This window comes from Zootoca vivipara, chromosome 9 (assembly GCF_965207765.1).
Source record: "Zootoca vivipara chromosome 9, rZooViv2.hap1.1, whole genome shotgun sequence".
NCBI lineage: Eukaryota > Metazoa > Chordata > Lepidosauria > Squamata > Lacertidae > Zootoca > Zootoca vivipara.
In genome coordinates this window covers 28,789,950-28,817,282 of record NC_142592.1, presented here as the reverse complement: position 1 = coordinate 28,817,282, position 27,333 = coordinate 28,789,950, and the positions used below count along the sequence as shown (strand labels likewise).

The 27,333-nt window shown below is 44.2% G+C and overlaps 1 protein-coding gene across 1 annotated transcript in view; it reads right to left on the bottom strand.

The window, feature by feature from the left end:
• The window catches only part of TPH2 (tryptophan hydroxylase 2), a 65,273-nt gene extending 40,309 nt beyond the window's left edge, over positions 1-24,964 (bottom strand). Inside the window, exons 1-6 of the mRNA XM_088651945.1 lie at positions 24,717-24,964; positions 16,175-16,327; positions 13,833-14,016; positions 13,628-13,728; positions 9,363-9,430; positions 2,497-2,693 (exon numbers count right to left, since the gene is read on the bottom strand). Coding sequence (XP_088508071.1) covers positions 2,497-2,693; positions 9,363-9,430; positions 13,628-13,728; positions 13,833-14,016; positions 16,175-16,327; positions 24,717-24,821 — 808 coding nt within the window. The 5' untranslated portion in view covers positions 24,822-24,964. The remainder of the gene's footprint in view (positions 1-2,496; positions 2,694-9,362; positions 9,431-13,627; positions 13,729-13,832; positions 14,017-16,174; positions 16,328-24,716) is intronic.
• Positions 24,965-27,333: the final 2,369 nt, after the last annotated feature.

Genomic DNA, 27,333 nt, shown 5'->3' with positions numbered 1-27,333 from the left:
GCAGGATTGCATCAAGGTCACAATGGCTGTGCAGAAATCTACCGAGAAATCCCGCATGTACACTGTCCTTGGGGGTGAGGAAATATACCCCAAGGCCCTGATTGGATGAAGGAAAATCTACACTTCTGTACCCACAAAAACTGGTCTCTGACCTGCATCGAAGGCCTTCATTCAGATGAAGAATCATGCACTGCAACAACCTTGTGTCTGGATGAAGCTTGCTGATGGGTTCCATGATTTAGGCAAGCTAGCTTTGTTGTTTTGTTCTGTACTCACATTCCCAAAGGTTTGCTTTACACTATTAGCCTTTCTTCCTGCCAACCTAGCAGTTCGAAAGCACGTCAAAATGCAAGTAGATAAATAGGAACCGCTACAGCGGGAAGGTAAACGGCGTTTCCATGTGCTGCTCTGGTTTGCCAGAAGCGGCTTTGTCATGCTGGCCACATGACCTGGAAGCTATACGCCGGCTCCCTCGGCCAATAATGCGAGATGAGCGCGCAACCCCAGAGTCGGTCACGACTGGACCTAATGGTCAGGGGTCCCTTTACCTTTATTAGCCTTTCTTAACTGTCTTTTATTGGTAAAGGGTTCATATTCTGTGCTTGGGCTCATTCACACTTCCCTTTTTGCTTCATTTCTAAGCACAGGTCCGGGCTTTCCAGGTTGTGTCATTGTTAGTGTGTTCCCCACCACCACCACCAAAGTACTTTCCCTGGGAAAACCCACATTTTACTGTTGAAACAGCAATCAGGTTTTCTGAATTTTTCCAGGGAAAGCACCAGAATAACAACAACAAAAAGACACACATCTGAAAAACCCAGACCCGTGCCTAGAAGAGACCTAAGTTGTGTGCTGGGAGCTCAAAAGACAGTGAGTGGACTGTTTGGCTCTTGTTTTTGTGAATCCAAAGAACATCCAGAAACAACCTGAGCTTCCCTTAGTTCAGGATTGGGGGGGGGGGAGGACTGCAGACATTTTGGCAGTGCTACAGGGCAGGTTGGTTTTCCCTGGTTTGCAGTAATGAGAAAAGCAGCCCAGCATGAGCAAAATGCTTTACAATGACCTAGCAGTGTCTTAAGCCAGATAATGTATACACAGCCACAATCAATTGGTTATGCATTGGCTGGATGAGGGGGCAACCAAAATGGTGCCCTCCAGATGTTGTTGGACCACAACGCCCAACTACAACCAGAGGGCACCATATTGGCTACTTCCTGCTGAGAGTGTCAGACTAGTACTGCAGAAACCTTGGTTCAAATTCCAAATTATTCATGAAGTTTACCAGGTGACTTGGGATCAATTCTTCTCAGCCTAATTTTTTTTTGTAGAATACAAGGAAACAAGAGACTAGTTTGTCACTCTGACCAACTTGGAGAGAGAATAGGGTTAAATTGAAATAAATAAATAAATGAGACTCCAAAACAGAGGTCTCCAAAAGAGGGGGATGAGGAGGGGAGGGGAGGCCTTCTGTTATTACTGTACTCTGTAGTGCTACGGGACAAATGTCATCTCCATACTAGAGGAGTTGATGAAGAAACACATAATGCAGCTATAATGAGGCTGTCTCTCAGCCTGCTCCAGTCTTGACCCTGAACTGGAAGGCAGGGAAGTCTGGCAGAGTCGGTGTTTTGTTTTTGTTTTTTCAGTACTCAGTACCAGCAACCCCCCCCCCCCAAAAAAAAAAAATGTTAAAAGTGTGGCACATACTGTAACAACTTCCTGGTGAGGACCAGCACCTCTTCTCTCTTTTTTTCTTTATAAAAAAAGCACTGCAAAGGAGCAATGCCTTTGGGAGGATTAGAAGATGAGTCATGAGTAACGCAACTGGCAGATGATCAATATTACCATCTGAGAAGGAGGCTTGGAGCAGACCAACTGGTGAACCTTCCAGCCAAATTCAGTGTGCAACCTTCCAGCTCAGTTATGACTTCAGGAAAGGTGGCTGGGGACATCTGGCAATGGCCCATATTGGAGGAGAAGCTTGACCCCACCACTTCCAGCTGCTTTACAAACATTCAACTATACAAACCTTACTGCCCAGGACATATGGAGTCCCCATCTTGAAAATACAAAATGTAGTGAATAAGGAAGCATTGTTCATACTCCATATTTGTTCCAAGCACAGAGCTGACTGCTTTGCTTTGTATTCAGATGGGTTTAGGCATGTATAGTCAAAAAGACACATGTCACAATAGAGACATCCTCAGGGGACTGGGGGTCAGCCAGCACTTTTGTGCAAAACTCCCTCAACACAGCAAGAATTTTCTCAGCTGTAACAATTCCCCAAAGGAGAGACAGTGCAGATTCCTGATGGGGGTTTTTCCCCTCCCTGCATACAGATTTGTTCCATAACTGCTTATTCAACGTACAGAATTGTCCTGCGAAGAATAAAAGTATAAACAGCTTTCATTATTTGGCCAATTGTGTAACACTTGAAATGCGACACGACTCTTTTTACAGCACCCTGTTCTGCTACAAGCCAGATTTGACCCTTACCTTTAAGAAACATAGAAACATCCTCCAGCTGAGGGACATTATCCTCTCGGTAGCCACAATGCTTGGTCAACAAAGGGAAGTTCTTCAAATACTCTCGACAGGCGTGAGTAGGATACAGTTTGGTAAGTTCCCTGAACACCACTCCCCAAGTTTTTATTTCTTCAGGTGTATAGTCCACTCTGGGGATTGGCTGGCCACTAAGGAAAAAAAATACAAAAGAGAAAGGTTTTGAAAACAATTGCCTCTCGGTTATATGCTCCCGCCAACCCATCATAAGCCCCTTCCCCACCCCCACCCCTAACTGGTACCTCAAAAGAAGGAATAACTACTTTTCAGATACCCCACTGACAAGCTGCATCTCCAATGCCTGCTATCATCTCCAGCAAAAGCCTGATGTGGCTGTTGTCTCATCCCCCAGGCATCTCCTAGTGTTAGTCCCAAAACAGGTCTTAAAGTCATCCTCTCTTCAGCTAGAGCCAAAGAGGTCAGGCGCAGAACAAGAGTAAGGAACCACAGTGGCAGAGGGCAAATGCAGCCCTCCAAATCTCTTTATCTTGCTCTCAAAACTCTCCACAGGCCACACCACTCACTGCCCTGTGTCACAGATGCTTTTACCTGAGTGGAATGTGTCTTCCTTGAATCATGCTAATAATAAGTTTTGCTTGCTTGCTTGCTTGCTTGCTTGCTTGCTTGCTTGCTTGGGGGATAGAGAGGTGTGCGTGACTGGAATGCAGTCCGCTGCACGAAAGTCAATTGTTAAATCCATTGCTCCACCTACTTCTGCATCTTCCCTCACCTGCCCCTGGTATGTGGCCCCCGTAACACTGTTCAGGAGGCAATGTGGCCCTTGTGCTGAAAAGGTTCCCCAGCCCTGTTTAAGAAGAATCTTTTTCCTTCTACTCCTAGTTCTCCACACAGTCTTCATGTAACAGGTTCACCCTTCAAACACACTTCTTAGAAGCAGCTGGGTTTTCTGTACAAGCAAGATATCAGACAGAGAGAGAAGGTGGAGATAAGGGCCTTCCCGTGACATTTTGCTGCCCGAATGCCCTCAGGACCTGAGATGTGCCCTCCAGATCTGAGCTCAACTGTGCACAATCCAAAGGTGTTTTTTTTTTAAAAAAAAGTTACAATATAGAACATTTCCCCCCCAAGCTGGTGCTCTCTAGTTAATTTGAACTGGCATTAGTCCTACCTGGCATGGTCAATGGTCAAGGATGATGGGGTTGTAGTCCAAAACATATAGAGGGCAAGAGGTTGAAGAAGGCTGATACAGTGGTTTTCCTACATATTCATTCCCACCCACCCCCCCACCCTCTGTATATATATAGGGTCTGACACTTCTGTTTCTAGTGTATCTGAAGGAGTGTGCATGCACACGAAAGCTCATACCAAAATATAAACTTAGTTGGTCTTTAAGGCGCTACTGAAGGAATTTTTCTAATTTGCTTCGACTCAGATCGACACGGCTACCTACCTGCAACTACATATTCAGAGTACGCCATACACGTTAATTTCAGTATTCTCAATGATATGTACAGTTTGTAAGGCAGATCCGTATTATTACAGAGGGAGAAAGAGAAAGACCCAAATAGATGCAGGAAATAGTTTCTAAATAATATAACACATCTGGAGCAATGCATTTTAATAGAATGTCTCCTTAGGGGGGGGGCAATAGATTAACATCCTTCTTTTGCTTGCCCTGAAAGGCTATTCTAATGCTATCCTTGTGCCTGTAAATGGTTATTCTCTGTTTTAAACACAAGGGCAGGATTGGAGGAGATAAAAGAAGAATTCTAAAACTGACTTCTTGATACTTCCAGCTGAAGATGACCGCGCTGTGGATGGATGCTTCCATACAACCCAAATGGCGTAACATAGGAGAACCCTGTAGAAAAACTAAAAGGGCAATGAATATTACAAGGACATGAATACTACCGGGTAGCTGGCAAGATTTAGGGAGGGAGGGAGAAGTGTTATGATTTGGTTTAGTTAGCTACCTATATTTTGTTATGAATCTAAACAAACCAATAAAAACAATTTTATATTGTTTCCTCAAAGAATCCTGGGAACTGTTAAGGGTGGTGGGAACTGTAGCTGGGGGGGGGGGGAGAGTAAACTATACAGTTCTCCAGATTCTTTGGAGAAGCCGTAACTTAAAGTGGTATAAACGTGGTTTTAGATGCATCGTGTGATTGTGACCTTTGTCTCCTACCTAGAAAATGACATCATTCTCAGAAGGCTATTGTGAATGTGATAACAATCATAAAGCACTTTGAATACTGAAAGGCCCGTTGCTGCCTAGACAAACCCTCTACTCTCCCCTCCTTTCAAGACTTCTCTCGACTCCAGTAAAGCAGGATTTATTCAGTATGTTTCTTAGATGCAGGAACTGATACCAATCCTCAGTATAGAAACTGCTCTGATAATAAGTATCCCCTGAGGAGAAGGAATCATCTGGAATTAATGTGCTTTGAGGCTGCCTATTCAGCCTGGAAATTCTCATTAAGCACAATCGTCTTCCTTTCTTTTCTTCCCACCTTCACTTCTTTCTTTCTTTCTTTCACTAACAAACAATTACAACAAGGGTTTTGCTTAGCTGGGTAGGGGGCGGATGTTGTTAGCAAGCCGTGGTGGAACTGAATGGATAGTACACAGAAGGCTGAAATTGGGAGATGGGGGGTCACAGAGCCTAAACCTCTTGCTCAATGCTCTTGTAATCACAGCATCTTTGGAAGATGACTGCTCAGCAGCTGCTTCAATGCCTCCAGCAAAGCCACCTCCTGAGATTGTCTGGTCCATGGCTGATCAATCCTGACCATTCGGAAAGCTCTCCTCATGTTAGTTAGAATCTGCTCCCTGATCATCTCCCACCCATAGATTATAGTATCCTCTGGAAGAGCAACAGAGACCAAGCCTTCTTCAGTATGGAAGTACTTCAGAGGTTTGAAGGCATCAGGGCCGTCTTAAGCTCACACAGCGCCCTGGCGCTAGGTCCCTCCAGCGCCCGCCTCCAGCGCCTCTCCAAGGGCCCGGGAGTGCCAAGTGGACCATGGCAGCAGTGGGAGGCCACCTCCGAGGACTCCGCGCTGAGCCTCCTTCTTGTTTCCCCAGCACTGGGTTCCGCTCAGTCAAGCTTCGCCACCAGCGCGCACACCGCGGGACCAGCAAGAGCTGCTTGGGCGCTGTGCACGCGCTGGTGGCGAAGCTCGACTGAGCGGAACCCAGCGCTGGGGAAACGAGAAGGAGGCACAGCGCGGAGTCCTTGGAGAAGGAGCGCAGTCCTGGCCAGATCACTGGAACCCTGCACTCACTTGGAGCCCTTCCAGCGCCCGGCGCCGTGCTTCTCCGCGCCACTAGCCTCTATGGCTAGGACGGGCCTGGAAGGCATCTCTCATGCCTCTTCCCCCCACCTTTTTCTTCTCTTTTCTGGGCTAAACATACCTGGGCCTTTCCATCGTACCTTCTAAGAGTTGAGTACTTCCATGCTGCCTCTATTTCTGGGGGGGATTCAATAACATACCGTAAAATTCAGGTCACTCAATTAAAGCTGATTGCAAAGCCATAAGCAACATGCCCATTTCCCCCAAAGACTGGGCTTTTTGCAATAAAGAAACTGAGAGGAAAAATGCACTGGAAAGTGTGAGATAATGTGGTGATGCAGACATTGCCCAGCCTTCCCACCAACAAATCAGAGCATGGTCTGAAGCAACAAGAAGCTACCACCTTGCTGAACCTAACCAGGTCTTTTTATGGCCAGTCCCTGGATGAGAGCCCTCATGCATGCTACCTTGGGTCTCATGTTGAAAGAAAGATGGGGTACAAATTAAAGATGATAAATACATTCAACGCACAGGTTCTTGCTATCAGTATAAATTCATCCAAGAAACCATTAAGGACAGTCAAAGAAGACATACTGCACTCTAGAAATGACCAGTCACTGATGCTGATTGCATCTTATGGAGCAAGCAGAATTTCACGGCCAAGGCAACCTCAGAAATACAGTCTGGGTAAATAACAATAGCTGCCAACGATAGGCGTCCCCTACTCAGAAGCAGGGGGAGTCATGGTTCATTTGCATGCATTAATTAAGCTGAATTGCGTACACATTTAAGCATTTCCCCATTTTCTTGCACAGCAGGGTAGAAGGTGGGGGGAATGGTTTGGGCTGGTTTGAAACTAGTCAAGTACAGCTGAAGCTGAGCAGGGATACGCAAAAGGTACTTGCAAAAGGAACATTTAGGAGATCCATATCCATATAAAATGCTAATAAAACACCAGTGATCTATCCAGAGAGAAAAACTGCTGCCTTGGCTCACAAGACACAAATGTCCTCCCTCTCCTTACTCTGAATCGTTCGTGTGTGTGTGTGTGTGTGGTGTGTGCACACACGTGCTTTTTTATGGGCTTTTAAGCATGCTCTTTTCCTGCCAAGTTTTACTGTTTGCTGAGGGAGAAATAAATGTTTTCATCTTCCCCCCCCCCACTCCCTCCTTGTGTGCTTAGAGAACTCAAAGAAGTAGGCAGAAACCACAAACAAGGGAGGGAGGGGGAAATGAGAACTTTAAAAAAAGAAAGCATGAAACAGAAAAGTACATCAAATTAGCATGTGCCTTCTTGGGAATGTGAAGAGTTTGGCCCATTATGAGTAAATTGAGAATGTGATTGGAATTAGCTTGACTTGGAAGCTCGCGTGACAAGAAAATTGCAAAAAGCAGCAGGTATTTGTAGGTAGCGCTGAAAATTTACTAACTCCTGGGGACCGTAATGAATTCAAAATGTAGGCTTTTTGAAAAAGGAAAAAGAAAAATGCAAGTGTAGCATTTGGGGGTGGTATTATTCGTTACAGGGTAAGCCGCTCATCTAAAGGTGTGATCCTATGGTAAATTTGCTCTAGCTGGAGCTCTTTAGGATTTTGGTTAGATTCTAGAGCATATAGGAGCTTAAATGGAAACCAAGATATAATCCAAAATGTGGAACCAATGCTCTTTTTCTAGAAAAAGAAATGCTGGAACTCACCACAAACACCTCCCCTGTTCTTTTATAATGGCAATGGCACCCACTTGAGAGGTGCTGGAACTCAGTTCTGGTGAGTTCTGGCTGGGGAAAAAAATCCTTGTGTGGAAACACACACCCCACACACACACACACAAAATTCTGTGAACTGAGTTAGCCTGACTCAAAGAGAAAGTGGGGAGGGGAGAGGAGGAGAGAGAAGCAGGCTTGTTCTTGGGAAGGGAAGTACATGGTCTTTCATGTGGTGGTGGAAGCCAAAAACCAGGGGTCAGCAAACTTTTTCAGCAGGGGGCCAGTCCACTGTCCCTCAGACCTTGTGGGGGGGGGCGGACTATATATTTTTTGGGGGGGGAATATGAACGAATTCCTATGCCCCACAAATAACCCAGAGATGCATTTTAAATAAAGGCACACATTCTACTCAGGTAAAAACATGCTGATTCCCGGACCATCTGCAGGCTGGATTTAGAAGGCGATTGAGCCGCATCCGGCCCCTGGGCCTTAGCTTGCCTACCCATGCCATAAACCATTTAATGTGATTGGTGTGCTGAGCTAGCAGCTGAGGTGACAAAGTATGATAGTAGCTCTTCTGAGAGCCCCATAGTGAGGGTGGGGTAAATGGCGCCCTCCCACCTGTGTTTCGCCTTCCCAGCCCTCTGGATTTCTTTCTTTTAATTGTCCTTTTAATTTGTGACATGGCAGACAATGAGAGTGGCCATTTAAAGAATGACATCTTGCTTGAGAACAGGAGCCATTTAGGAATAGAAGCCTCTGAAAAATTCAGTGAATAAGGCCTGCTCACTCAGTACTTTACCACACTAAGGGTGGATTTTTCATGACAGCTACCCTGATGTTTGATGCATTTTTTACATTAGTTTAACCCAGGGGGGAGGGGACAAAGGCTGTCCTGTTCTAAAGTATGATTTCTAGGTGCATATGCTCTTTCTCTGAAAAGTTGCCTTGTGTACCCACCGTTCATCAAATATTAAAAGCTTCCCTAAACAGGGCTGCCTCACCATGTTCACACTAGGATCCTTAACATCTTTTTATCAAACAAACAAAATATATGCCAAATAAAAAAATTCCTTCAGTAGCACCTTAAAGACCAACTAAGTTTTTATTTTGGTGTGAGCTTTCGTGTGCATGCACACTTCTTCAGATACATTATAAGGTGCTTTAAGGTGCTACTGAAGGAAATTTTTTATTTTGCTTCGACTCAGACCAACACGGCTACCTACCTGTAACTAAAATATATGCCAGTCATTTAATGCCTGGTGTTAACTTTCTGTTAACTTGACCTTTACATAGCCCGTTATGTGAGTTGACACACACTCTGCATGAAGTGGGGCTGAGCCGGGAGGTCATTGTTCTTCCCCTTCCCCTGGTCCTCACACACCTCTCTCAACCAGGTAAGCAAGAAGCATTATGAGAGTTCAAGGACGCATGCCAGCTAGGCGAAAATTCTCAAGGAAGGTTCAAAGCAGGAGTGTGGCTTAGGAGGAGTAGAGCAGGTAGAGAGCGCCAGAGAGAGAGGTTCTCTATTTATTGATTTGTTCATATCAGAAATGAAGTGATGACCACAAGTGTCAAGGAGAAGGCTGTAGTTCAGTGGTAGAGCTCAGGCTTTGCATTCGAGTGGACAGTGGCTTGACTTGATAAAAGTCAACTTCCTACCTTCCACAGCTGAACTCCAAATAAGCCCACTTTAGATGCTCACCCTACCAATTCAGTTGTGTAAAAGGGCCACTCCTTGTGGCTGCTGCTTGATTATCACCCAAGCAGACTGTATCTCTCTTTTTTTTTTAGAATCAGTAGCAATTCCACAACAACAAACAAAGTTCGGTACTCACTATTTATAATTCATGGCAACGTCGACAAAATATTTCCTTCTCTGCCGATACACATTGTCCTTAAATCCCTAAAGCAGATAAAAGAAAATGAATGCATACCAAATAGAATTAACAACAGAAGAAGAAATCAATAATCAAAGCGGTTTCTAAAATAACGCTTATTATTATTGTAATTCATGCCATCTGTGGAGCAGTTAGCAAATGTAATGATATTGTTACACGCCACTCAGATCTCTAAGCGGCAAGAGATTCCAGGGGTTCACATTTCCTTTGGAAATGAGGCACAGTGGTGTCTTTATGATATATGGTTTATGTGCACATATATAAAACCTGCTTTGTTAATCACCTTTCTTTTGTTCTCCATCATGGCTCTTCACCCAGTTGATTTCCTGAGCATGGAAAAACTGGTTTAGCCTGTACTTTGACACTATTAAATTCAGTGTCTGGCAGCCCATCTTGATACTCCAAGATTAACTAACACTTAGTAAATACAGGAATTATTGGTGTCTTGCATCCACAAACTCATAACAAGATGTACAAGAGCAGCCCTTTACTACAACAAAACTTGACTAAGACTATGTACACATCACCAGCTTAAAATGCAGTTATATTGTTCTTTTTCTTATTTCAGATCAAAGCTGGTTTGGAGTGGGGAATACATCAAAATGCAGCACTATACTGTATTTCCTAGTCAACAACAGGATAGGTATGGATTATGTGTCTGCCTTTATTAGCACTTTGTAGTGTGTGTGTGTGTGTGTGAGAGAGAGAGAGAGAGAGAGAGAGTCTTATGAGTGTATCGTACATTGTCAGTGTGCAAGCAGCACACATACAATGTAACATTGCATATATCCATGTACTACAGTATTTAATTGCTTTTTTAAAAAAAGCAAGCTTTAGAGGTAGCTACCATGAAAACCTGTGGCTCTTTGCTAATCCCCTTTTAATGGGCTACCATGCACCTATGTAAAAATACAAAAAAGAAGAAGAAGAAGAAGAAGAAGAAGAAGAAGAAGAAGAAGAAGAAGAAGAAGAAGAAGAAGAAGAAGAAGAAGAAGAAGCAGCTATAGCTTCCCAATGCAAGTCAGTGGGATTTGCTTTTTCCGAATCACAATCTGGATCCAGGGCTCAGGTCAGTTCAAGATTGTCTCGGATCTACATTGGTGTATCAGGGCCCAAACTGGCTTGGTGGAACAGCAGGGATTTCCTGCTCAGGGCCAGCTCAAGGCAAGTTGAAGCTTGAGGTGAAGGACAATGTAGTCCCCACCCCTCCATGTACAAAATAGAAAAAGGTGAAAGGGGGTCCTTAGCTATAATCTGCTAAGACACCTCTTGTACCAAAGGTGCAGGACCCCATTTCCAGGCCCGTGCAGAGAGGAGGAGGAGGAGGAGGAGGAGGAGGAGGAGGAGGAGGAGGAGGAGGAGGAGAAGAAGAAGAAGAAGAAGAAGAAGAAGAAGAAGAAGAAGAAGAAGAAGAAGAAGAAGAAGAAGAAGAAGAAGAAGAAGAAAGCAGTCAGTACATGGTGGGGGCCTCTGGCTGGCTTAGCTCTCCGAGGCCTGAGCAAGTGTACCCGGCTGCCCTCCCTCTCTGCATGGGCCTTCCCAATCCTCATTTACACCTGAGCACTCTAGGGCAGAATCTGACTGTACAGTTGTACCTTGGTTCTCAAACAAAATGTGTTTCGGGAGTCTGTTCAACTCCCGGAACCATTTGGAAACCAACATGAGGCTTCCGATTGGCTGTAGGGAGCTCCAATCAGAAGCCACGGAAGCTGTGCTGGATTTTCGGCTTCTGAAAATCATTTGAAAATTAGAACACTCACTTCTGGGTTTCAATCGGGAGCCGATTTGTTTGGGACCCAAGGCGTTCAGCTTCCAAGGTACAACTGTACTAGTAGTTAAATATTACATCAACATTATCATCATTGACACAGTATCTCACTGTACTTGAAGGCAGGAAGCTAGCCTCGAAGGGCAGGGCGGGCCATACGGCCCACCTAACTCCAACCTTCCAGCACCTCGCCACCACACAAGAGTAACTGAACTGCTAGTGCAGGGGTGGAGAGCTCCCCAGGTGTTGTTGGACTCTAACTCCCACCATCCCTAACTATTGGCAGTGCTGGCTATGGCTGATGGGAGTCGTAGTGCAACAGCATCTGGAGGGCTACAAAAAACCAAAGTGGAAGGAGTTTGCACTAGGCTTGTAAAAAGCACGTCAATTTCCAGGTACCCCAAGCTTCCATTAGGCCTGGTGCTGATTTTGGTAATGATGCTCTAGATCATGAAGAGTTGGGATACCTTTGCCAGTCACAGAACAAAATCTATGGCATTTTCTTTCTTTCTTTAATTCAATACCCATTGAATTGCCAGAACGGCTTCAGTTTTCTCAAGTTCCCTTCCTGAAGAGAGAGAGAAAAGGCAAGGCAAATGTTTTCAAGAGGTTAATTTCCCCCAGCTTTGGAGTCGTGGCTTTTGGCAGTACGTGGGCCTTGCAGAGTGTGTGAAATATGAGCTGAAACAGTACTGCCGTATTAAAAACAGGGATGAAACACAAGGAACCTGCATGGAGGCTGCATTCCTGCTGAGCCTAAAGGATGCTATGATTTCTACCTCATAATTATCTCCCATAGTGGGAGCAGCTTTTCAATTGCCTTCTTCTTTCCCCTCCCACACCGCTAGGAATGCTCATTTAATATCTATATTCTTTTAAGTGAAATAGCAGTGGGCATGACTTCAAGCACTCGAGTGTTTTTGGAGAGCAACACTTACATGCACCATTTTAAAAAAGGAAAAAAGTAATCTAAAAGGTAAAAGGGGGGGGAGAAAGCAATGGGATTGTTTGTTTGTCCCTTTTATTTATTTATTTTGTGATACCTTGTGCAGCTCTGTCATGCTGAAAATACAGCATAATAGCAGGCAGAAGAGATCTATCCCAAGTCTTCTAAAGCATCTCTTTTAAACAGAAGTTGTAGACCATGAAAACGACCTGAGTGGATTTCCACCTTAATCTGAAATGCATTAGCTGAATATTTTTGGGGTCAGTCTGTCATATCAAAGCGCGTCAGGTGGCAGGACAAATCAGAGTGGTGAATCAGTCCTCAGGAAGCAGAAAAGGGCAATGGCTTGTTTCCTGCTAGATCTAAGGAACTTGAGTTAGAGGATGGTAGATTTCAGCTGAACATCAGAAGAAACTTTGAAAGAAAATGAACAGGGAAAGAATGGTAGAGCAAATGCCCAGGGTTAATTTCTGGCATCTCCAGGTAGGGTTGGGAATGACTCCAGTCTAAAACCCTCTCTAGAGAGCCACTGCTAGTTAGCAGAGACCATAGATGAGGAACATGTAGTTCTCCAGATGTTGCTGGGATGCAGCTCCCATTATCCCTGGCTATTGGCCATGCTGATGGGAGGCTGATTGGAGTTGCAGTCCAACAGCATCTGGAAGGTCATAGATTCTCCGTCCCTGCAGTAAAAGATCATTCCCTATGTTCCTCCCAAAAGCAGATCAACAACAGTACCATTTTTCAAGGATGCTGGTGAACTTCTTATTGCTGGAGAACTCTGAGCAGAAGCTTTACAAGCTCTGGATTTCCAGTATCAAGCAGAAAATTGAATTAGATAGCCTACAACAAATTCTACGACATTGGCCCATGCAACAAAGTGTCATTGCAAAGGTGCAGGTTCAAGGAAACTCCTGAAATATCTTCCGTATCATACGTTGTCACAAAAGATCCCTGGATTACTAAAGAAACCCACCTCCCTCTTGCATTCAGTGAAGGTTATTGGAATTAGCATCATGGTTATGAAATGAGCTAAAGGGATCAAGCATACTTAGTAATAAAGAAATGCATCCAGTTCTAGGAAAATGCCACTGCCTATTATGTTGTACATTTCACAGTTTGGCTTTGCCAACAAGACATTGTATCTCAACCTAAGCAATTTATCATTTCTACAACAGGAGTAAGTAAAAAACAGCAACATGGGCTGCATAATGCACTGTATAACAACTCTCTAATATTTTGTTCCATTGTTATTTTGTATTTTCTTCCCATTATAGTTATGAAACTGCCTTGGGTGCCATTTGGTGGAAAGAAAGGATATAAATTAAGCTACTTAATAAGTTATTTCGAAAAATAATATTTAATAATAATTTGTTAATTATAGCAATAGTTCTAATTACTTGAAGAAGAAGAAAGTTCAGTTCTTTATCATCAAATTGTCACAAATGTTTACTTGACCAACCTTGGCTGCATTTACTGAACACTTACAGGGTGATCTGCATCCAGTTCAGAGCCGTACATTAGAACTCTTTGGGAACATTTGTCTAATTCAGCAATCTTCCTGGGGAACCAAGGAACACAGTCAAGCTCTGGAGGAAATACAGAGTGATTGGAGGCATCAGATTCTCACTGCTTCTTCACAAAGCTTTGCTAATTTCAAGATAAATTTTGAAAGAGAAAACAATAGCCTTGCCTTCCTCATCAGTCCAGATGTTTTCCGGTGGATTCAGAGTTACAATGTTCGTTTCATACTTTAACAACTGAATGAGCTCATTGAATTCTTTCTTGCTACAGTCACAGTCCACAAAAATTTCTACCTCTGAACTCCTTCTCTTGGATTTTCTTGATTCAATATGAACCATACTCACATGCTTCTCCTGTAGACAGAACAAAAGATTGGTTCATTGACTCACTGAATTCATTTAGAAGAGAAGTGGTTGAATGGGTGTTCTGAACAGAAGGTAGTTTAATGTGCGTATAAAGGCATTTGAGTTAAGAAAATCCTTCATCTGTATTAAATTACTTATTTGTTATTTTTAGTTCAATAAGTGTGCTGTAAAATTATGCCTGTATTAATTGCTCCATTTTATTAGATATCTGAAAACTATAACTATTGTAGGATAATTAAAGGTGATTTACCATGGCCATTTCTTATAAAACAAGTGTTCACTGTAAAAAAAAAATATACTATTCAATGCCCAATTTATAGACAAGTTAAATTAATGGGCAAGAAATGAAATAGTGTGAAGATACGAGAAAAGTATTTATTTCAATCTACTTTAGTCTAACTGAACACTGTTACCCCACTTTGCTATCAGCAATAATCAAGGCGACATGCCAAATAGCATTCATAAACATATTACAAAGAAACAACCACATCAAGAGCACGGGAACAATATTCTGTTCTGCAACAAAGTACGTAGTTGCTTTTTCATATATTCACATCAAGTGCCATGTGAAAAAGTAGCTAATGATTGTCAAGAACTGGCAGGACAATGGGGAGGAGGAAGAGGATCCCGGCATGGCGTGTAGCCAGGACTAGGACACACCACTGCAAGCAGCGGATGGCAAAGGAAGTACTCACAGGCTGATGGAGGATGGTGAAGGAATGCAGTTCAATGCACAGGAACCAGAGGCAGAGGACTCCCTACCCCACAAACCAAGGTGGGTTCTGAGGCATAGGGAGCAGCAAGAGCCCAGCTCCCTAGCTGGCCAGGTGGGGCTCACTAGCTCTGGGAGAAGGTGTGTGATTCCTCAGCTGGAGTAGGCTTGGAACAGGTGATGGTCACATGTCTCATCAAGCCCAGATTCTGCAATCAGCATGCAAAGTGCAAAAGAGCAGCAGAGCTGAGGTACTGTGTCTGCTCAGCTGCCTGTGTTGAAGGATCTTGGTTTGGGACTGTGTTTGGGTTTGACTCTGGACTATATCCTGACTGCTGGACTTCAGACTTGGCTTCTTGAATTGACCCTGGGCTGTGTTTCCTGACCTTTAGACTTTGCTTGTGTGGCTTGAGCCCCAGACTTTGTTGCCAGATAGGCTGGAGGGTTCAGGGCAATGACGGAGCTAGGTGTATTGACACCAGGAGGGTATTGACACCTGAGATAATCTACAGAGCCAGCCCACCCTTGTACCTGCTGACCAAATATCAGAGGGAAAGAGCAAGGCCTCAAATGTCAACCTCACAATCCAGTAGATTCATGCGGAAGGAGGCAGTTCTTAAAGTATTCTGTTCTCAGGCTATAGAGCTTTCAGACCATCAACAAATTGATAGCCAGTGAAGGGAGGGGTGTGATCCAATCGATAGGCCCTACATAAAATTCCAGCAGCTGCATTTTGTACCAACTGGAGACAGCCTGGAAACTCCAGAGGTATCTTCGCATATAGTAGTCTAATTGGGATATAACTATGGCATGAAAGGGCTGAAACCAGGTCTGTGTTTCTCTACAAAAGGCTGCAGCCGGTGCACCAGGTGAAGTCAGCAAATGGCGTATCTAGCTACTGGCCCCAGGATAGCACTGGGTCCAGGAGCACCCTGAAGCTGAGACCATGATCTTTCAGTTTCTTCCTCTTGTCTGGCTCAAGCTTCAAATTGACAGCTATCAATACACAAAGTGCCTTGGGATTTAAATAAACCAGGGCCAGCCCAATATATTTTGGCTATTAGGCAAGCCACAAAATAGCAGGGGGCACCAGGGAAGAAGCGGTGAGTGAAGACCTATATCAGGAACGGGGGGACGGGACACACCAACAGCGCATTGTATTCACCAATAGGTAAATAGAGGTGGCATGAAGGGGCTTGCCATGGGCAGCAAATTCAGCCTCCAAGGAGTGTGCCACAGCCATCGATGCCACCACAGCGGCAGCACAAACAATCCATTCCTCGGAGGCTGGGTCTGCTACCACTTTGGATCCTGCCACCTGAGGCGATCACCTCACCTTGCCTCATGGGAAGGCCGGCCCTGAAGTAAACACATAATAGATCCACACAATAGATTTTTCCAACCACCTGTTTTAAAAAAGATGGGGGTTTTTACCTGGAAAAGTCTGAGAGCTTTCACCAAGCCACCAACTTCATTTTTCAAAGAAAACACCACAGCGGTCTTTCCTCCTTCTGATGTTGATTCATTCTTGCTTGCACCTTTATTGTCCTTTTTTTCATCGTTTTTACCAGAACTGGTTCTGTTTAGCTGAAAGAAAATATATTGCAAAATAGAAGGGCTTCTGTGCACTCCTCAGAAAATGTTAAGCTTTCCTTTCAATCAGACTATTCTTGCTTGATTTTAGTATTTGGATATCTCCTACAAGAGAGGTTCTTTTCCCTTTTGAAAGGTGTACTCAGGAGAAGAATTGCAGGTTACAAGCAGACATGAATGATTACTCTTTCAAAAAAGATCAATGAAATAGCATCATGAAGCATGTTATCCTACTGCTACAACTTTGGTTATTATAATCCTATATAATAATACTAGTATCTTGAAGCCTGTTAAAATAACGGGTGCTAGAGCGCGTGTCTCGGCAGAAGCCGGGCCGTGGCGCCGGCTCCTCGGCCCGGCCTGGCCCAGCCTAAGGGGAGGAGGCTCGCCGGCCCCAGGATCCACCCACCGTCACCTCCTTTCCGCCCCTTGGTTGCCTGCCACCATGGGCGCTGCTGGGAGAAGAAGAGGTGTCGGGGCTCAGGCAGCCAAGGGGTGGAAAGGAGGTGGCCGGTGAGCCTACTCCCCGTAGGGGAGGCAGCTGAGGAGGGCAGCCCAGGCCGAGGCAGCAGGCGTCGAGCTGAGGGGGCTGCCGGGGAGGTCAGTGGAGGCGCGCCTGTGAGGAGCCGCGAGGGGCGGCCGGAGCTGCCGGGAGGTGGGAGTACTGCCATTGTCCCGGCCAGAGGTGTCGTGCTCCTCCTGCTGCTGCTGCTGGATGAGGAGGAGGAGGAAGGAGGCCGGAGCTCGAGGTGGCCGCTCCGGCTGTGAGGGAATTGAAGGGGAGCGGCAGGCCAGGGGGGCGGTCCTCTTCCCTGCCTCGCCGCCTCAGCCTGGCTCATCTCCCTGCCGGGCCGAGCGGGCACCAAGCTCCCCTCTCCAAAGTGTCTCTGCGTCCAATCCCTGTGTCTGTGGGGCACATGCGCAGTAGCGTGGACACAGGGACACAGGGACTGGACGCAGAGACACTTGCATATTATTATATAGGATATGCAAGTGTCTCTGTGGCCAGTCCAATGAACTCTCTCCTTGTCTATTCGCTCCCATTTGAGCTTTGGCTATGTTCTAGCCTGCTCTCAGCTACTGTCTTATCAGCTCGCCTGTCAAGGTCAGAGAGAGCCAAATTCTGCTGCTGCTAGCTCTCCCTTGTCTGACTAACATCAAAGCCTCCCTGTTCCTGGCTGCTTTCTGCATTTTGGCTGAAAACCTTCGCTTGGAGCTGGCTCATTCCTGACACCCAGATAGTGGGGACAGAACATAATCACCAGTTAGTAGCCATTGACAACCTTATCCTCACAAGTGGGGAGAGTGCTATTGTGCTCAGGCCCTGTTTCCAGGTTTCTCATGGACATTTGGTTGGCCACTGTGAGGACAAGATGCTGGACTAGTTGGGCCATTTGCCTAATCCTGCAGACTCCTACTTCTGTCAAGTGCTTCTCTTTGCCAACCGTTTAATAATCTTTGTGTGGATTTTGAAGCATCCCTTTTTCTGTGTAGGACCTAACCCAGCAAAGGAACCTGAGCCTATTCACAGATTTCCCTTGTTTGATTGGGACATGTTTCCATAAAAGCAAAACTTGGAAGATATATAAAGAACAGTTTTGCTTGAAAATGAGACTCCACATAGAAACATATAGCTGGTTTTTTTTTTTGGGGGGGGGGAATCACTTCCTCACTGATGTCAAAATAATGCAGAATTGTTGACAAGTGCTCAGCACTGAGTACTCTTCCTGAGGGACCTGCTTTGATTAAAACACAATTAACTCTAAACGTTTAATGAAGTGATTGTTTAATCATAAGGATGACTTGCTAAATGTGTTTTCAGAGTTAGCAGCCTATAGCTGGAAACTAGAAGGCACTCTTCAGGTTAAATATGGAAGCAATGGCGGGGCAGCTCAGGACCTTGTATAATTAGTCAGAGACACACAATAAAGACTGAAATGGTGAAATTCATGGTGATACAATTATTCAAAGCCTGCCTAACATAGCTTCATGGCATGCCTACATGGCTGAAATATTCAGCGCTATCAAAGATTTGTTGGAAGGAAATTTTATAAATGAGGGGAACACTACTTAGCAGATCAAGTGAATTCAGCCTCACCTTTGATGGAATTGCCACTCAGCACAAGAGCTTGCTGCTCTTTTTAATGCATAACATAGCTGCTAGTCACTATACTACGAACTAAAGGTAAAAAGGGGGGAGGACCCCTGGACGGTTACGTCCAGTCAAAGGAGACTATGGGGTTGCGGCGCTCATCTCGCTTTCAGGCTTGGGGAGCCGGCGTTTGTCCACAGACAGCTTTCCGGGTCATGTGGCCAGCATGACTAAACCGTTTCTGGCACAAAGGAACACCGTGACAGAAGCCAGAGCACACGGAAATGCTGTTAACCTTCCTGTCGCAGCGGTACCTATTTATCTACTTGCACTGCTTTCAAACTGCTAGGTTGGCAGAAGTTGGGACAGAGCAACAGAAACTCACGCTGTCATGGGGATTCAAACCACCAACCTTCTGATCAGCAAGCCCAAGAGGCTCAGTGGTTTAGACCACAGCGCCACCCGCATTCCTACAAACTAAAAGCACAGCCACTGCAAGATTGCAAGATTCATTCAAGGAGTGAAGAGGCACATATGGGAGAAGATGTTCCCTCACACATAGCCCAGGTCTAAACTATATGAGATTTTTAAAGCTTTCAAATACTAAGCTTTAATCTAGGTGCTCTTACAACAATAGGGACCCATGTGGCGCTGTGGGCTAAACCACTGAGCCTAGGGCTTGCTGATCAGAAGGTCGGCGATTCGAATCCCTGCAACGGGGTGAGCTCCCGTTGCTCGGTCCCAGCTCTAGCCAACCTAGCAGTTCGAAAGCACATCAAAATGCAAGTAGATAAATAGGAACCGCTATAGCGGGAAGGTAAATGGCATTTCCATGTGCTGCTCTGGTTTGCCAGAAGCGGCTTTGTCATGCTGGCCACATGACCTGGAAGCTATACGCTGGCTTCCTCAGCCAATAATGCGAGATGATAGCGCAACCCCAGAGTCGGTCACGACTGGACCTAATGGTCAGGGGTCCCTTTACCTTTACCTTAGAACAATAGTGTAACTGTCAGGGGACCACCAGGGGTCAGCGGAGAGCCTGGTGGATCAGAGCAAGGGCTCTCGGACACTGCCAGAGCCCCAGCACCTAGCACATGGCAGCTTCCTCCGGAAGGTGGGACTGAGGCTCAGGAGGAGATGCAAACCCTTAGGGATGTTGTGGAGATGGGAGCTCCAGAGGGAGAGTTGCAGAGGGCAGACCCAAGCACTCGAGAGGAGGCAGCTCCAGGAGCCACAGTGCCGGTCCCTCAACTGAGCAGCTCTAGTAGAGAGGGTGCTCCACCAGCACCCTCACCCCAACAGAGGGGGGGGGAGAGGAGGGACCAAGGAGGAGGTTCAGAGTGCCCCAGCGGTTATGCTGGCGGAAATCACAAAGGGAGGCACTTCTGGGTTCTGAATCGGATTAGTACAGTCATGCTTTTTGATGCTCTGTCTTGTACATATGTATATAATAAAACCCTGTAAAAACCAAACACAGGGTTTGGAGCCGCTTACCCATGAGGAAGCTACCTACACCATTACACCATTACAGTAACATGCTCCACTACTCTGGTTACTGCATTCTGGACAAACTGTAGTTTCCGGTCTGCTTTTAAGGACAATCCCGCCTATTACATTACACTACCAGTTAAGAGGTTATGAGGGCCTGTCTAACTGTGGTTTTTGCATGAGGCATCACTTCTGACATATCAGGTAAAGTTGATACAAAGCACTGATCATGGCTTCCAAAGAGCGGATGCAGATACAGGATGCAAACCTGTTATTGTGTGGGCAGTATGACTTCACCTAGAACAGTCACACACCCCATGATCAACTCCATGTTTTTGATACATCCCTTTCTGATCTCCTTCTGCCCTGTCCTATGGCAAATTTCATCCAATTCTGTCCAATATGGAAAAGTTAAAGGACATAATAATTATTATTATTAATAATAATAATAATAATAATCAAATTTTAAAGATGACCAACACAAATACCCTTGGATCTATTTGTCTATCTCAGCAGGCTTTAGTCCCTCTAGAAGGGCCACATGGCTGCAGATTTCAGCTTATTCTGCCAAAATGGGAAAAATTACAACTTTTAAAATATATTTTCCCATAATAAGTGAAATGGGAATAAAGCTTCATTTTCCTGAAACAGATACAGCTTTTGACCCTGAGACAAATCGGGTAGTCTCCAAAGTGCTTTGGACTGAGGCATTTTCCAAAGCACCAAATCTGTGTTCCAGCTGAATATTGTGCTTAGCACACACCCCTACTTTGTGCCTATTTATTTTCCACTGTGTATTTATTATCTTCCTGGCGCTCAAGTGTTGGAAACGTATAATCGAATGCCTTGATGTGGGTGACCTGTAGGAGGTTCAGTAGCGCGGTCATACTTCATTTATGTATCCCTCTGATGCCTTCAGTTTTATATTTTTCTATTTGTATTGTATTTGTATTGAGAAATGTTTTTTTCTTTCTGACTATCGGTCGAATAAAGTATTTTGTTGCTGTTGTTATATGTTGAATTAGCACTCTTTAGTGCAAGATGATAGGGATACTCCACATCATTTAACTTGAGGGCACTCAGTAGGTTGCTTCTATTAAAGTCAATGAATGCACATTAATGTATGAGACAACTAATATGTGAAGTAGATAAAAAGCCATTACACACTGAAAGCCACTCTTTACAATTGCTAATTGTTAGAAAATTGCAAGTATAATCAAAGAATGAAAGCAAACAAGATAAAACACTTAATCAACAGGTTCTCAGGGCCACATCAAGCATGATAAATTTCCTAAGGAAGTTGTGATTTATTGTAAGATACTGTGTGGGGAGCATCCTAAAATGGGTGGGGTATAAATAATAATAATAATAATAATAATAATAATAATAATAATAATAATATATTATTATTATTATTATTATTATTATTATTAAAAAGCAGAGACATCACCTTGCCGACAAAGGTCCGTATAGTTAAAGCTATGGTTTTCCCAGTAGTGATGTATGGAAGTGAGAGCTGGACCATCAAGAAGGCTGATCGCCGAAGAATTGATGCTTTTGAATTATGGTGCTGGAGGAGACTCTTGAGAGTCCCATGGACTGCAAGACGATCAAACCTATCCATTCTTAAGGAAATCAGCCCTGAGTGCTCACTGGAAGGACAGATCCTGAAGCTGAGGCTCCAATACTTTGGCCACCTCATGAGAAGAGAAGACTTCCTGGAAAAGACCCTGATGTTGGGAAAGATTGAGGGCACAAGGAGAAGAGGACGACAGAGGATGAGATGGTTGGACAGTGTTCTCGAAGCTACGAACATGAGTTTGACCAAACTGCGGAAAGCAATGCAAGACAGGAGTGCCTGGCATGCTATGGTCCATGGGGTCACGAAGAGTCGGACACGACTAAACGACTAAACAACAACAACAACTGTGTGGGGAAATGCTTTTACATATGACAGTGTAACAATGCTAGAGTTCCCAAACCCTCAGACTGAAACAATTCCCTAGAATCTGAGAACATGGATCTAAGCAGAAACGGCCATATCAGAGGAACTCTGGGGACGGAAATTTTCTGTCTATCTATAGTTAGATATTCTACATGCTGTGAAGTTGGTCAATGCCCACTCTCTTGGAACCCCACCACAGGAAACACCTTGGGAATTAGGGAACTTGCCACAACTTGGATGCTTTAGCTACTACACAAACAATGACTACGTGTGGTGTGACATATAGAAAATGCAAGAGGTGTGATGAAGGTCATGTTTGGGGCAATCAGGATGCCTAAACCTACCAGGACACCTTGCTCAAAGCCACATGTGAAAGCTGCTGCTAGGAGAAATTGCTGTTGACATTTGTACATATTGGACTGTAAATGAAGTTTAGCCTATAAGAACCAGCCAGGACTGAAATCAGGCGAGAGAATCAGGGAGGCATAAAAGCAGAGAGGGAACCCCTCATTAAAGGGGGGGGGAGTATGAGCACTGGGTATTTATTTCCCTGCTCTCCACCACTGGCAAAACCAAACAGCAGAAACAATGTTGGGAGTCTTTGAAGATCAAATCTAGCTTCATTTTCTGGTGCTGTGGTAAAAAGACTTATCCCCTGTCTAACCCAGAGGGGTGGCACATGATCTACATAAAATATAGATTATAATTTGCTCTCTAGGTGATTTTATTATCTGTTTTCTACTACATATGTTATGCTAATGTGCTAAAATAGAACAATCTGTTCATAAACTCTTGACCGGGCATTGCATAATTTCATCTCCATTCAAGTGGAATTCTAAAAGAACCTGTGGCTACTGTAATTGGCTTGAGGAGAACAATACTGGTACGAGATTTTCCAATTTTGCTACATTTGCACATAATGTAGGCATGTTGAGATGCTGTGTCAAATTGTGCCTCCTCAGGAGGACCAGCAGCATATGCAGCTAAACCAGAATGATTTTCATTATTCCATGCACACAAGTGTTCTGTGTGGAAGATAGAAATTCATCACATTTGAAGAATCCCTGACAGAATGAAACAATGGAATTTGACCTAGGTCTCTCTCTTTAAGTGTATCCAGTGATATTGCCACCAAACAAAACTGACAAAGGGATAAATGATTCCTGCTTTGGCAGAAAACACAGCTAAGCATTTACTTAGGGAGTTTCCAGACATTGGCTACCACTGCTGCAGAAGCTACAAATATGTAAGGTCAAACTAGATTATATGTTTGCAGGACCATTTACAAAAGATGTACATCCACCAACAAATCACCGACACAATCAAAAAGTTATGCCTTTCCAAGATCAGAATAACAAAATGTGAGTATCTCAAAACAAACAAAAACAAAAAACCCGCCTGATAACAGAAAGGACTGACTTTCTTATATTCAATTGCTTTCTAATAACATGTACCGTATGTATGTGCAGCATTCACTTAGATCAGGCATAGGCAACCTTTGGCTCCCAGATGTTTTGGAACTACGACTTCCATGATCCCTAGCTAACAGGGCCAGTGGTCAGGGATCATGGGAGTTGTAGTTCCAAAACATCTGGGAGCCAAAGGTTGCCTATGCCTGACTTAGATCAAGCATAGGCAACCTTGGCTCTCCAGATGTTTTAGAACTACAACTCCCATGATCCCTAGCTAACAGACCCAGTGGTCAGGGATCATGGGAGTTGTAGTTCCAAAACATCTGGAGAGCCAAAGTTGCCTATGCTTGACTTAGATTAAGACATTTAACACCTTGTTCTCCATTTTGTGTATTTTAGCTACATTTATTGGCATTCTTATTGTTGCAGGGGACTGCTTTGCTGTCACCATCAAATATTCGCCAGTCTTTTTTTTTAAAAAAAATAGAACTCCCAAAGAAAGATTCATTGCAGACAAAGATTGATTACCCTTTGAATGCACAGCTATGTCAGATACACTGGGTTGTTCCTAATGGTCCTGCTCAGCTAGAGGAGCCCCAACCCTGCCAAGCAGATTAAGGCTGTGCAGAGACTGCCATGAAGAGGGGAAATAGCTGAAAATAGTTTTCCTTCTCATTCCTTTGTCAGAAGCCTTACTGTCAGCTAAGGGACATTTATTATTTTCATCAAATCTTTTTATTAAATAAGGGAATTAAAAATATGTCCACATAGCTCTAAATCATTCAGAAATTTACTTTGGTTTTAAATGGCATCACCAGTGATGGCCAACAGTTATCCATGACATATCAATGCATCTGAACCAGGACAGCTCTCTCTCACACACCCCTTTGAATTTCTGTAGGTATTACTGGTTTCAGAAATAAATCTAACACTTTAGTTCCATCAGCTCTACTTGGAGGAAACTCTCATTAATTCAAATGTGATTTCTTCTAAGCACATGTGCTTAGGATCATAGCCTTAGGCTGTCATAAGAGGGGGGAAAAATAGACTTCACAAGTAAAACTTTTAAATAAAAAATATCACCAAGCAGATATTACAAATCCCAAGGTGAGGCAAGTGAGCTTTCAGTACAAAAGCGGATTAAATTCTGTATCTAGGCACAGAACTGAAGTCACTCAAAGGATGTGTGAGAGAGACATCTCCTCCCTGCAAAGGCTTGTTTCCCATAAAATCCTTTCTTGATTACTTGTGCATAAATAGGTTGAGCTAGCTATGGGATTGGTGGACAGGGGGGAGAAAAACTGACAACCAACCGAGGCATAGCAGACAAGCAAATCTGTCTAAAGAAGAATCCTGCATGTGTTCCAAGAAGTTACTGGGAAATCCTGAAGCTGTCTTAAACATCAGATTTATTCCTTCTAGACTGACGCAGCCCAAGATACTTACAGTTACGTTGCCATGTAGTGGGTGTTCCAGGGGCACAGCGGAATCCAGAGACAGGCCCCTTCTTGCCCAGTATTTACTGGAGAACATCATCATTGCTGGCTGCATAGTGGCCTGTGCAATTTTCTCTCTCCACAGCAGGGGGAAACTAGCTTCAGGTTTGTTTGCCTGCCGAGAGCTGTCCCCTGTTGCTGGTGCTGAACAAGGAGCAATCCCAGATTTCCCCCCTGGTGAAGGTTTTTATATGCCTAGGCAAGAACTGATGGAAGGCTGATTAGGAGAGCCTCACTAGAGCTGGCACCTTTAAAGCCCCACAGCGGCAGGGAAATATTCTTTTCCACACACTGACCGTGCTCTCTTCCAAATGCAGGATATTAACTAGCAATCCCAGGCTGTTGGCTGCTTCTTCCAGATGCTCCTTTTGTCACAAGTTGATAAGCTTTGAACATAGCTGCATTTATATATCACTGCAGAGTTGGCAATGTGTTTCTTTACCGGAGGACGACAGTGCAATAAACCTGGATAAAACGTTGGCGCTGGAGTTTGATATTTAAAGCAAGCTGGGGCGCCTATATCTGAAACTGCCACAAACAAGCAGCATATCACCCAGATCACTCCATCCCAGAGTAAAGATTGCTGATATTTTACAAAAGGAATGAAGGGGGAAATCAATTTGCATTACTATGTTTGTCTGCCGCTTTTCACAGTGGCACTCTTGATATTCCTCTCCTCCAAATGCTCGTAGGAACCAATTGGTCTGGTCAATTCAATTAATCTGTGAAGATTAATGCTGAAGTTGTACCCTTAGGCTGCTTCTCCACCACCTCTCCAGCTTGATTTGCCATGATTTTGCTACAAATGATAGTTTCAGTATGTCAATGAGAAAATGGACATTTGGCCATCAGTCATTGTTAGACCAATGGCAGACTTTTACTACTTTAGGATAAAGCTACCTGAAATGTAAATTGTTATCAGTTGTAATGTTAGGGACACGAGTGGTGCTGTGAGTTAAACCACAGAGCCTAGGGCTTCCCGATCAGAAGGTCAGTGGTTCGAATCCCCGCGACGGGATGAGCTCCTGTTGCTTGGTCTCTGCTCCTGCCAACCTAGCAGTTCAAAAGCACGTCAAAGTAGCGTGTAGAAAAATAGGTACCGCTACAGCAGAAAGGTAAACGGCGTTTCCGTGTGCTGCTCTGGTTCGCCAGAAGCGGCTTTGTCATGCTGGCCACATGACCTGGAAGCTGTATGCCGGCTCCCTCGGCCAATAATGTGAGATGAGCGCCGCAACCCCAGAGTCGGTCACGACTGGACCTAATGGTCAGGGGTCCCTTTACCTTTACCTTTAATACAGACTGAAAGGGGTGGGGGTGAGGAAAGGCTACTTTTACCCACTCCCCACCCCTCCGACAGCTCCCTAAAAGGCTGCTCTGGAGGCCTTGGAGACTCCAGAAAAACGCAAGAGGTGTGGAAGGTTACAGGAAGGAGGAATTGTAAAAACTGCCTCTCACATTATTGGAAGCAGATGTCTCACCCTTTATGACTGTTAAGTTTATCTTATTGAATGTGATTTTTTTTAATGAGGAAAACAATCCTGCACATTGTTTTAAAAGGATAGACTATAAAATTCAATAAATAATAACAATAAAATAAAATAGTATGATGCCTTTAGAAGCTCCCAGGCCTGCTATTGCACTTAAGAGTGTCTAGCACATTTCTGTGAAAGTAACTTACACCAGTTCTACTGAAACTTTTAAGAAAATCACAACTAAGATCTAAAGATAAATATACATACATGCATACACATGGAAGCCACACCATGTAATGCTCTCCCCATTTCCAGCAGCAGCACATGTAGATATTCATTAAATTGTGTGAAGTTCTCTGTATCATAAAATGGTATTCATTTTAAAAAATACTCAAAAGCATATTCTATACTCTGTAAAATAAAAAAATTCCTTCAGTAGCACCTTAAAGACCAACTAAGTTTTTATTTTGGTATGAGCTTTCGTGTGCATGCACACTTCTTCAGATACAGTGAAATGGAAGTTTCCAGGCACTTATGTAGGGAAGGGGTGGGGAGGGGTGGGGATGGGGAGGGGGGATCACTCAGAAGGGTGGTGGAAATGGGTGATTTGACTGACTGATAGCTGTTGATGACCGGAAACGACTGCAAATGGTTTTGCATGAAAAAGCAAGGGTGGAGATGGCTGAAGATCGCTTATCATGTATAATGAGATAAGAACCCGATATCTCTGTTCAAACCAGGTCCCTCCATGGTTTTGAGCTTGGTGATAAGTTGCAATTCAGCAACTTCTCTTTCCAGTCTATTTCTGAAATTCTTTTGTAGTAAGACAGCTACTTTGAGATCTTGTATAGAATGTCCTGGGAGATTGAAGTGTTCTCCTACTGGTTTTTCTGTCTTCTGGTTCCTGATGTCAGATTTATGTCCATTTATCCTTTGGCGTAGGGTTTGGCCTGTGTACAACATAATGCACTCTGTGTACTCTGTGTACAACATAATGCAAATGCCAAAGCTCTATGAGGGAACAAGGGCAAGTGGTTCAAAAATTATTTCCTGTAAGCAGGAAATGAAAGCCTACAGCTGCTGGGCCTTGAATTG